Source organism: Myripristis murdjan, chromosome 13, assembly GCF_902150065.1.
Source record: "Myripristis murdjan chromosome 13, fMyrMur1.1, whole genome shotgun sequence".
NCBI lineage: Eukaryota > Metazoa > Chordata > Actinopteri > Holocentriformes > Holocentridae > Myripristis > Myripristis murdjan.
This window is the reverse complement of record NC_043992.1, coordinates 24,130,783-24,143,534: the sequence shown is the minus strand read 5'-3', so window position 1 is coordinate 24,143,534 and position 12,752 is coordinate 24,130,783. Positions and strand designations below refer to the sequence as shown.

General features: G+C 39.8%; 1 protein-coding gene across 2 annotated transcripts in view; it reads left to right on the top strand.

Moving 5' to 3' along the window:
* gria4a (glutamate receptor, ionotropic, AMPA 4a) overlaps positions 1 to 12,752 on the top strand; it is a 132,573-nt gene that overhangs the window by 73,475 nt on the left and 46,346 nt on the right. For both annotated transcript variants that reach the window (XM_030066832.1, XM_030066833.1), the window contains exon 11: positions 11,967 to 12,173. In XM_030066832.1, coding sequence (XP_029922692.1) covers positions 11,967 to 12,173 — 207 coding nt within the window. The remainder of the gene's footprint in view (positions 1 to 11,966; positions 12,174 to 12,752) is intronic.

The following is a 12,752-nucleotide window of genomic DNA, read 5'->3' as shown; positions in this document are numbered from 1 at the left end:
TTGTAAAAGAGATGAGTGTGTAAACCAGAGTTTGGCATTTGTTGCTGTACATGTATTTTGTTAAAAATAGGGAGTTTGTTTTCCTCCCTGTTTTACCCCATCCCTATTTTTTTGCCATGTGTCCCTTTCCAATGCTACTATCTTCCCTGTCTCTCTCTCTTTCTCTCTCTATCTCTGTATCCTCCATCTCTCTTTCTGTCTGTGTCTCTCTTTCTCCACCCCTGTCCTCTTTACCCCCATCCCCTCCCCCCTCCCTGCATCTTTCTCTGTGGATGCTGACCTCAGTGGGCCTTGGCTAACGTTAGCTCAGCCACCTCCTCCTCTTTGCAGCCTCTGATGATGAGGAAGCCTCTGCTGCGACACTGACGCATCGTCTCATAGGCAGAGCAACAGACTTCAACACAGACAGACTCGGCTGAGTTGCACGCCCTCAGGAAAGGACAGATAGACTGAAATAATGTCTCGAAGGCTCTGTATATAGACTCAGTTTGGTTTTGTAATGGTCACTTGGCTGTTTTTCCAAAATGATGTATTTCTTTTTATTTTAAAAGGTATTTTTGTCAAATTTCAGGTGGTATTGCGTGAAGTGAAACAGCAACCGTGGGAGAGTGAATGAAGGGAGTCCACTGAGCCAGTGGGTTGCCTTTCTCAACATGTTTCTATCTTTCTCTCGAGACATGACAGACATGGACAAGGGTTCTGCTTGGGATCAGCCATTAAAAAACAAAACAAAACAAAAAAAGCAACACTACCACTAGACAGCCCTTTTAATCCATTTTTTAATTATTATTATCATCTTTTTTTCTTTTTTTTTTTTACTCCTTTCCAGTTCTGAGGAACCCAAACTTATTACCACCCTATGTGTGGCACCACAGAAGAGCACCTGGAGGAAAATTCACCAGACCAAAATTCCCTTTTTCCACATATTTTGCGACATTTTAATATTTTTCCCACATTTTTCCGAGAGAGAGAGAGAGTGCGAGGGAGGATAAATGTACAAACATGTTCAAGCCTTTGCGGCGGGCCTGCATTTTGTATCCCTCATCCTTCAATATCTCTCCCTCCCTTCATCTTCATCTTTCTGCTCTGTCACTCTGTAAATCTACTCGGTCATGCCTACTCAGTCAACTTTCCTCTGTTGCAGTCCCCCTGTGAGGATTTCTGAGGCTACCAGAATGGAAGAGTAAACTGAGGATATTTCTTCCAGTTTTGTTTGAGTTTTGGATAATCAGCACTACAGTAGGGCTTTTTGTCTGATGGCCAAGAAACCTCCAAGAACATCTGCAAAAGCTTTGTCCTGACTATGATGTTGTTGTCACTTTGACTTGTATTTGTTGTATGGCTTTTTATTTTTACTTTGCTCCTGAAAGAATTTGTGTTTTAACCTGTTTTAACCCCAAAGGTTTGACTACATCACCTGATGCCCAAAGGCACTGCCCTCATGTGATTGTCATCGGTGTGGCTGGGTGTGGCACAGAGAATCAGACTGTTGACTGACCAGCTGATGTATATCTATTTGCTTCTGTTAGCTTTTAGTTTTGTTACTCTGGTTGCTTTTTAAATTTTATTTCATTGAGAAGGATTTGGCTTTAAGCAAACATGCTTAAATAATAGTCCTTCCATTACACATGTACACACACACACACACACACACATACACACATACAGCATACTCACCCAGCCATCGCTCACATCACACATCCACTGACACAGTGACATTATCACAGCCTAACTGATAAATGCATAGTGATATATGTACACACACACATACACACACACACATTACACCGCCCCACACATACACACATTACACACATATACGGGTAATTCTTCAATTGAGGGAACTTTTGACTTCTTAAATTGTAAGAAAATACAACTTGTAGAAACATATTTTTATCCATCTGAATATTGCTTTTATTTTCTCAGGAATTCATTCTTGTGGATGGTTGTGACCATTTATTTCAGATATATTAATATATTTATAGGTTTTTCCAAGATGTCAGGACAAAACGTCATTACCATCACATCATCAAATAATGAATTATTTTTCAAAACAACATGAAAATATGGTGTTTTTAAAACATTGCATGTAATTTCAAACATTAATTTTGACTAAGCTGTGCTGAGAATGATTTTTATTTCATTTTAAACATATTTATAGGAGTTGTTTGTTCTGATATTTCAATATTATGTTAGATGCTACTCTGACAATTAAATTTATGCTTTCAGAACATTAATAATTTATGTATTTTTTGGATAAAATGTTAAGAAAAAATGTTAAATTCTCACAAATACAAAATAAATATATAGAAATTATTTAATAAATTTGTTTTTTCTCAAAAAATATGCGCTGTGGTGGTAATGACTGTGTGTTGCGGTAATGACAAAATGTTTTGGTAATGACATTTGATACAAACAGCTAATGTAAAAATGAATCAAATCCACCTTTTGAAATAGAAAATGTTTATTACCTTGTTACAAAACAGTTAACATTAATGTTTTTGACCTTTGCGCAGTTGTTTTTGGTGCCATGTTGAATTAACTGTAGCCTATTAAGAGAAAATGTATGAATTTATTTTAAATGACACGTGAGGCCTTTATAAAATATTCAGACATAATATTTATGAATTGGTGCAGAAAAATGTTATTCAATAATGTTATTTAACACAGCTGTTATTTTAAAATGTTAACACATATTATCCTTGGGGTTAAACCTCCAGAAAATCACACACACACACACACACACACACACACACACAAAGACAGACACATATGTTTTATAGAAGCCAGGGCCCAAATTGACCGCATCTAAAACCCCAGTGTCAAAATAGTCAAAATGTGTAGTAGACATTGATAATACAGTACAGGCCAAAAGTTTGGACACACCTTCTCATTCAATGCGTTTTCTTTATTTTCATGACTATTTACATTGTAGATTCTAACTGAAGGCATCAAAACTATGAATGAACACATGTGGAGTTATGTACTTAACAAAAAAAGGTGAAATAACTGAAAACATGTATTATATTCTAGTTTCTTCAAAATAGCCACCCTTTGCTCTGATTAGGCTACTGCTTTGCACACTCTTGGCATTCTCTCCATGAGCTTCAAGAGGTAGTCACCTGAAATGGTTTTCACTTCACAGGTGTGCCTTATCAGGGTTAATTAGTGGAATTTCTTGCTTTATCAATGGGGTTGGGACCATCAGTTGTGTTGTGCAGAAGTCAGGTTACTACACAGCCGACAGCCCTATTGGACAACTGTTAAAATTCATATTATGGCAAGAACCAATCAGCTAACTAAAGAAAAACGAGTGGCCATCATTACTTTAAGAAATGAAGGTCAGTCAGTCCGGAAAATTGCAAAAACTTTAAATGTGTCCCCAAGTGGAGTCGCAAAAACCATCAAGCGCTACAACGAAACTGGCACACATGAGAACCGACCCAGGAAAGGAAGAGCAAGAGTCACCTCTGCTTCTGAGGACAAGTTCATCCGAGTCACCAGCCTCAGAAATCGCAAGTTAACAGCAGCTCAGATCAGAGACCAGATAAATGCCACACAGAGTTCTAGCAGCAGACCCATCTCTAGAACAACTGTTAAGAGGAGACTGCGCCAATCAGGCCTTCATGGTCAAATAGCTGCTAGGAAACCACTGCTAAGGAGAGGCAACAAGCAGAAGAGATTTGTTTGGGCCAAGAAACACAAGGAATGGACATTAGACCAGTGGAAATCTGTGTTTTGGTCTGATGAGTCCAAATTTGAGATCTTTGGTTCCAACCGCCGTGTCTTTGTGAGACGCAGAAAAGGTGAACAGATGGATTCCACATGCCTGGTTCCCACTGTGAAGCATGGAGGAGGAGGTGTGATGGTGTGGGGGTGTTTTGCTGGTGACACTGTTGGGGATTTATTCGAAATTGAACCATTTCAGGTGACTACCTCTTGAAGCTCATGGAGAGAATGCCAAGAGTGTGCAAAGCAGTAATCAGAGCAAAGGGTGGCTATTTTGAAGAAACTAAAATATAAAACATGTTTTCAGTTATTTCACCTTTTTTTGTTAAGTACATAACTCCATGTGTTCATTCATAGTTTTGATTCCTTCAGTGAGAATCTACAATGTAAATAGTCATGAAAATAAAGAAAACGCATTGAATGAGGTGTGTCCAAACTTTTGGCCTGTACTGTATATCTGTGAATTTTATCTTTACTCAGTTATCTCCATTAAATAAGGAAAAATCATTGAGTATGAGGCAAGAAAAAAAAAGAAATGTCATTACCACCACAGTTTGTCTTTACCATCACAGCTTATTGTGTGGTGGTAATGACGTGTGATGGTAATGACATTTCTTACTTTCCTGGTAAAAAATAGCTCATTGTATGACTTGGCAAGGCTAACCCAACAGCTAGCATAAAATGCACTCTAGTTACACACAAACAGAGCAAATTTTCATAAAACTACACTAAAATAACAACATTGAAGCTTATTTGGTAATGACGTGTAATAAACATACTCTCCTGTCACCCTATATAAATCTTGAATTTACTTACATTTCTGATGATCAAAATGTCAAACTTTCCTCTTGACAGCCATGTGCTCATCTGCCTCTTCACATATGCAGATGAGTGAAGTGAACTGATTTTGGAAAAACTTTATTATTCTGTGATTTGTTCAAAGTGATGGTAATGACCACAGTACTTAGGGACAGCCATATTTTGTTTGAGAAAACCCACATATGGCACATTAAAATGAAATATCTATGTGAAATTTATTTATTCAACTTGTTTTGAAGAAGTATAATGTAAAAATTTAGTTATTTTTAAACTTTTTTTCACTTTATAACATAGTTGAAGTACCACACTCTGGGCTGGGGACATGGCCAAAGCACTGAAAATGTGACATAAAACACATTTAAAAAAGTATAAAAATACATGACAAAGAGACAATAAAAAAAGTTCAGGGTTAATTTTATTGCTACTTAGCAAATGTGACAAAACCTAATATGATTTTAATTTTTTTCATGAAATTTTAGGCCAGGGACTGAAAAGTTACCCAAATTGAAGAATTACCCATACACACACATACTGATCTAGCTGTGGCCCCTCCACACATGCATACACTCAAGCCGTCACACATTGATGAATAAGCCCACGCACACACATACACACATGAACACACATGTATGTTTGAGGTGCATTGATAGGTGTTGATTGCCTGGATCTGGTGGCATTTGCATGCACATGCTACGCTTGTCATGAGTGGGCATGTGTATGTGTATGCATGTAAAATGGATGCAGTGATAATGGATGTAATCCAGGTTCCCACATCTTGTCCCTTGAGGACACAATAAATCTGTTTGGTTTTGTTTTGTTGTTCTTTAGTATGGGGATCAGTAAATGCATTAAATCTAGAGTACCGGCATTCCACATGCATTCAAAGAAACTCTAGTTCATTCACAATAGCCTTACATTCACTGCAGCTTGTGAGGGCATGTGCGCTCTTAAGGATTGGTATATTTAATTAATGCCAACAGTAGAATATTACTATATCTGAATGTATTTTTAATGGAAGTGTTTCTTTAAATGCTTGAACTCAGTAAAGCAGTGGCGCGCAAGACAGGGACTAACAGTGTTATGTTTGCCGACTGACTCGACTGGCTTCCCAGCATGTTTTCAGGCTGCCTGGTTGGTTAGCCGGCTGACTGACAAACATGATAGCTGACTGACTTGTTAACTGCGTCCCAAACAGAAGGCAGCTGCCTGCTACCTTGCTACCTTGTGAGACAGCATCCTCAGCAGGCAGCATTGTCACACATTTGATAGCCTACCTCAGGAGTCTGGTTTTTAATGGAATAAAAAGGCAGCATATGTTGTGCCGTTGCTAAGACACCACTTATGTACAGTAATGGTCATCACTGTACCACATATTGCACAGTAATGACCATTACCACTGGTCATTACTGTGCCATTACCAGCAGCTTGTTCATCCTTTACTCTGTTTTCTCTATTTGAGATTTTTTTTTTAAAAAAATGGATAATTGAAAAGTCATAATTATACTCATAGATGATAAAATATGTTAATGCACTCAAATGAGTTTGGCATAGACTGAGTTAGGTTGAGTGAAATTGTCTGTGGGACACAAAGCAGACTCAAACCCCTCAGACTCTCAACCAAGCCAAACAGAAGTATCTCAGTAGGCTGCATTTCATACAAAAATTTGCCTGGGACATGACTTAAACGCCCTCCTGCCTCATAATTCTGCTTCAATAGGCACCATTTTTTTCCCTTTTGGAGCGCAGGAGTTGACTGTCTTGCTTTGTGCTTGGCTATAGCCAGCTGGTTGACCGACTGAAAGCCCTTTAAAACTTTCAACAGTGATTTTTGGCTCTAAATAAATTGAAACTTGAAACTTGACAGGCTGACTAACAGAAAGGGTAAGCGATTGGTTGACTGACTGATATGCGGCCTCTCCCCACACCCTTCACTCCACTCATCCTTCATGTTCTTCCTCCTTCCCTCCCCCTTTTTGCTCCCATGTCCTGCCTTCTTTTTTTCCCACCTCCTCACCATCTCTGTTCCTATTTTCTCTCTTTCTTGCTTTTTCTCCCCTCCATTATCTCTACCTCTCTCTCTCCACCTCATTTACTCCCTACCTTTTCTTAGCCGTGTCCTTTTATGACTGAAAGGATACTCAAAGCCCACAGACTTTCAAAAACTAAGCCACACAGACGCATCTTAGTAGGCAGCATTTTATGCAATAATTTGATTGAAACATGACTTAAATGCTTTCCTGCCTTCTAATTCTCGGTAGGAAGCATTTAGTTTTCCTTTTCAAACACAAGAGTTGACTTTCTTTCTTCGTGGTTGACCGACTGTGTGAATAGTCGACTTAAAGCCGTTTGAAACTGTGAACAGTGATTCTTGTGTCTAAATAAGTTGAAACTTGAAACTTGACAGGTTGACTAACACACTGGATAGGCGAGTGGTTGACTGACTGATATGCTGCCTTCTTCCCCGCCTGGCTGAATAACTGGGAGATAAACACGCTGATGGCCATAATTATCTTGTTGATTAATTAATTAATGGACTGACTAGTAAACAGGAGGGCTGATCTGTTGACTAATTAGATAAATGACCAACTCAGTGTCTGGCTTGGCTGTTTAAGCTGTCTGAATGGCTGACTCCCAGGCTGACTAATTGTCCGAATGGTTGGCTAGCTGGTTGCTTGACTAACTGTTGTACTGGCAGGCTGATTGAATGACTGAGCAGTTACGTGACCAGCCAGTTGGGTATCTGGCTCGTCTGCTAGCTGGCTAACTGGCTTAAATAGCAAGTCCTGTCTGCCTGTTTGGCACCAGTGTGAAGTGTTTCATGTCTTATCACCCCCAACCATTTGCCTCTACAAAGCTGCTCTCCCTCTTTTGCCTACCCATTCTTCTTCTTCTTCTTCTTAATGTCTGTCTTTTCAGGCCCTCCCCTCTCTCTTCCTCTCTGTCTCCTCTCTCGCTGTCATTTCCTTACTTTCTCACTTTTTCTTTACATCTGTCTCACACTTCCTCTCTCTGTGTGTTTCTATCTTTTCCCTGTAGCTATCTCTGTTTGTATTCTGATCTGCTATTTCATCTCTCCTCTCAGTGGTTCCACACAGCCCATCTGCCCCACACCCTTCACTCCATTCATCCTACATTTCCTTCCTCCTTTCCTCCCCCTTTTCATTCCCATGTCCTCCCTTCTTTTTTCTTTCCACCTCCTCGCCATCTCTGCTCCTATTTTCTGTCTCCCTCTTGCCTTTTCTCCCCTCCATTCTCTCTCCCCACCTCCTTTTCTCCCTCCCTTTTCTTTGCCGTGTCCTTGTATGACTCACGATGCCATACAAAGCAACTCCCAAACATGACACCTTCTACCCAGCTGTAAATACATGCACCAACCCTCAGTACACACACACAAACACACACACATACACACAGCACGTTCACACTGCGACAAAAGAGTCTGGGCCATACTGATAACAAACCTTAAGGAGGCTTAAAAGTGAAGCAATGCCACTGTTGGCAGAGCTCCCACTGTTTTGTGTGTGTGTGTGTGTGTGTGTGTGTGTGTGTGTGTGTGTGTGTGTGTGTGTGTGGCCCTTGCCGGTATTGTACTGAATTAACGCTCTACAAAGTAGCCTGCTCTGATTTCAAACACTTGACCTTCTAATATGATAAACCTGAGGGTAATTTGATGGAGGAAAGAATTGAGGGGGTTGCATCCTCCTTGTTAACACAAATTATATACTAGATTCCCCGTGAGAACCACAGATCTTAGATGAAACATGAGGCAAAATAGGGTTCTTGAACTTTTCCAGGGAGGGTCCAAGATAAGAAATTATCTCACTGTTGGACCCCAGGTCATTAATTATAACATTTAACTAGTTTGAGAGGTTATGAGCAGATCAGTGACCCATCTGGGCCTCCAACCCGTCATTTATAATTATGGATCTCATCAATAATCACCTTTAACACACTATTAAGGCTGAATGCACACAGGCTCAGGTATTACAGCATCCTGTGCAGGTTTATGCAAAGGTGTGGGCGTGTTAGATATGGCCTGTCTGTCTGCTGTCTGTTCGTCTGTCCACTGTCTGCCTGTTTGGTGTGTTTGCCGGCTACACGATTGGCCACCGCAGCATGACTTCGGATTGTATTGAGCAAAAGTTGATCCCGGTTCAGTTTTTTTGCTGGACGTCGCTGCGTTTTGGCTGCGGCAAGCACTGCTGCAGCCAAAACGCACTACGACCATCAAAATGAATGATATTCCATGGGGTTTTTGCCTCAATGCCTGATCCTGTCTGAATGTGGCCTAACTAATGATAAACTTGATGGAGCAGAGGAAAATGGCAAAAGTTTATTTGAAGTTTTTCTGGCATTAATGGCATTTGGCACAAGATCGTTATCTTCTCTGTATTGTAAAATCAGCCACATTTTGCTTAGTCTTCATACCCCCAGATTTTCTTCTTCCTCTCTCTTCTTTCTTCTTTCCTTACTCTTCTTAGATTGATCCCTCTGTACCTGACTCCACCTCCCTTCTTCCTCTTCACTTCTATAGTCCATGCTCTCATATTCAACATTCCCCACCCATCCCGTTCCTTTTTTCTGGCCCATTAACAAACCAGTTGTGCCCAACTTCCCTATTTTCCAGTCACTTGACAAAACACGCTGTCATCTCACCACACAAACTTAATTCAAATTTGAACAGTGCATCAGTTGCTCCTTTCACAAAGCGACTAGGCAGTCCTCCAGTGTTGGTAGGGAAGCAGAATCAGAATCAGAAATACTTTACTGAGGCCTGAGGAGACATTGCGTATGCATCAGAAAGTGTTAGTGCTCACTACCTAACACATCCCTGACCTCCTCTGAAGATGGTTTGAGTGACTGGACCAGAGTTTTCTCCAAGATGAATTGGATGAATTGTACTTAGTGTTTTCCACTCGTGGCCTGATCACAATGTTTAATCCAAGTATGAATGGAGTCACAGATCTTTTGTATCCATAACAGGATAGAGATGCATAGAAACCTCTTCATAGTACTACTACATTTTAAGTCACTGTAAAAGTGACTTACAGGGACGTCCCCCTCCAAAAAAAATGATGAACAATTCAGACCCTGGTGAATTGGTTACAACGGTGGTATGCTCCTTTAAAACAAACATTTCCACTCATGTCTTCATTTTCTCTAGTGTTTGTCCCTGCCACAGAGCAGTCTTGATGGCTGTGTTGTGGTATTAAGAGGGAATTTTCTTGGCTTACGTTGCTGTTCATTAACACTGTGATTCATGTTGAGTCAATGGAATGGGCGCCCCGGGGCCTGCTAATGTCTCTGATAATGAGATTTTAGGAGAAATGTGTTTTTGTATGCTCTGACAATGAACACAATGGGACAAGTTTTTGTGCCTGAAGATGATGGTGACAATGATAAGAAGCGCTACTGGTTGTCTCTCTTGCATCAAAACATTTTCTTTGTTTCTCTTCTGAAATGTATGTTCTTGGGTGTGATGTTCTGCATAAATTTAGAATTGAATTCTCATTTGTACCATCTGCCGTTTGAATAAATGCAATTTGTTGTCGTTTGAATCTTCCACTGATGTCCTTATTAGGGTTTACAAGAAATGTGATCCAGTTTCTTTCTTACTTTCTTTGTAGGATTCTTGTTTTTTTATCTCAACCTTTGATGTGTAAATATAACATGATTCCTCTTTGTTCATTCGCATACTCTGATTGTTTTTGTTTATGCAGTAATGTCCACTAAAAGACTATTATTGGGTATGTTTCTGCCTGACTGCTGGCCTGTCTGCTTTTGAACTGGTCTTTCTTTCAATGTAATTCAATTTCCAGAGATGAAGATCGTTCAGTCGATTCCATCCAAAAGTGTGCTGCCACTTTTTTAATTGCTCATCTAAGACATCTTATAGCTTGTGAGCCTTAAAGGCTCTTTGATTAAAATGTACTTGTTTTCAACATGAGTCAATTTGCTGAATGAAGAATTGATTTGAAATGTATGTTATCATTTTTTTTTTTTAAATTGTATTTTATGATCTCCATAGACCAATTCAAGGCTTGGAAGTGCTGGATATTATGAAAGCCTGTTTGATTAATTAGATGAGATTAGTCTTTGATTAAAAAGGGTTTGATAGTGTTTTAATAGGCTTGGTTTCAGGCGGATTACAGGGTGGGGAGCCCCAGGCATAATACCATAACTCACTGCTGCTGATGGATGCACTGTCACTGAAAAGTCCCTGTGTGTGTGAATGAGTGTGTGTGTGTGCGTGTGTGTGCGCGTGTGTGTGTGTGTGTGTATGTGTGTGTGTGTGTGTGTGTGCGTGTGTGTGTCTGGTCTCTGTGGGTACCCTAAGTGTGGTAATGTGCATGGTTGTGTGTGTGCATTTTGTGTGTCCATATCATGTGTGTTTGAGTGTGTGTCCTGCCTCATTTCATGCCAGTAAAATGTACCCACCGTCTCTGTAAAACAACAATAACCCATCTCCTTGCTTTCATCTTTGCTGACTGCACATGCCCAAAAACCATTGTAGCTCTTATGATACATTACCAAAGCAACTCTGTTCATCTCCTTTTCCCTCCCTCCCTCATTTTCTTCCTTTTTTTTTTTTTTTTTTTTTTTTTTTTTTTTTACCACTCTTGTTCATTTCTCTCCTCTCAGCTTCAGTGTTGCACAGAGCCAGGTGCAGGTCCTGGGGGAGGCATGTAGAGTAAGAGAAAGGCATTAAACAGGCACTCCAAGTCAGAAACAGAAGATACAAAACACCCAGCACCGACACAATGGCTTTTGACAACCAGCTCTAATATTTTCCTTGCCCATTCTGTAAACTGTGCAGCAGTTTCTATCAAGTTGTTTGTGGCTGCTGGGTTTTATTCTCAGTGTGCTTTCTTTGTCATTTGCACTTGTGATTAATTGGAAGAGGTATTCTTTGAATTGTATGAAAAAAAATATTAGATATCCATATAAGGCACACCTGGCTTTCAGTGTGCCAGGTCATTATAGACATTTATTATCTCCACTGCTGCTAATTATAAGCATGTATTTTCAATTCATAATATTTTGGCTTAAATGTCATTTTCATGTGTGCAGGTTTATTCCAATTTTGCGTTTACTTTGGGAAGCAAAAATATGACTTGCTCCATGTTTAAATCAGTATTCTGTCTGCATCATTGCACTGGTGTATTTCACAGTTCTGTGCCCCTCAGGGTACAGTAAAAAGTAATTCTAGCTCCTTTTAAAAACATATATAGCCTTTTTTTTTTTCATTGGAATAATTTTCATTGGCATCACTCTTCTCTGTGTGGGCTCTCCTCCAGTGCACTGTAAAAAACACTCCTCTTAAAATGTTCATATTTCCTTTTATTGTTTTTAATCACCGTTGCAGTCAGGTTCTTCCAAACAGTTGTGTCTTTCTCCCCGTTCTGCTGGTCATGTAGGAGGGTCCGTACGTCATGCTGAAGAAGAACTGGGAGCTATACGAAGGCAACGACCAGTATGAGGGCTACTGTGTGGACCTGGCCTCGGAGATCGCCAAGCACATCGGAATCAAATACAAGATCTCCATTGTACCCGATGGGAAATATGGAGCCAGAGATCCAGAGACAAAGATATGGAATGGGATGGTTGGAGAGCTTGTCTATGGGGTAAGGATGGATTGGAAATATAATGAAATACAATGCGTCCATAATGTGTTCCACCCCCTGCTGACCTTTTCTGTAAAGTGGATTTATTATAAACATTTTTTTTATATAAATTAATTAAAGATAAAAAGCTAAAAGGGCTTGAGTATTGAGGCACACTTAAGTCACACTGCAAATGCATATTGTTTTGAGTGTCACTGATGTCTCTGCAACTTCTTTTTTCTAAATGTATATCTTTATATTACATAGTTAGATAGAGAGAGAGACAGAGAGAGAGAGAGAGAACAGGGATAATGAGAGAGGACTAGAGGGTAGAAAAGTGGAAGAAGGATGGAACAAGAGATACAGTGAGAGAGAAAACAGGGAGGGCAGGTGCACGGGGAGGTGAAGGGAGGAAGAGTTGGGCATGAAAAGGTGTGGAAAATACTAGTGGTGTCAAGAGATTAAAAAAATTGAGAGATTAATTAATTATGATCTGTAATTAATTGATCTAATTAATCTCTTTTTTAATCTCACCTAAAATTGCTGAGAAAAGCCCTCAACTTGAGGTATTTCCCTTTAAATTCATTACATTATTGTAGC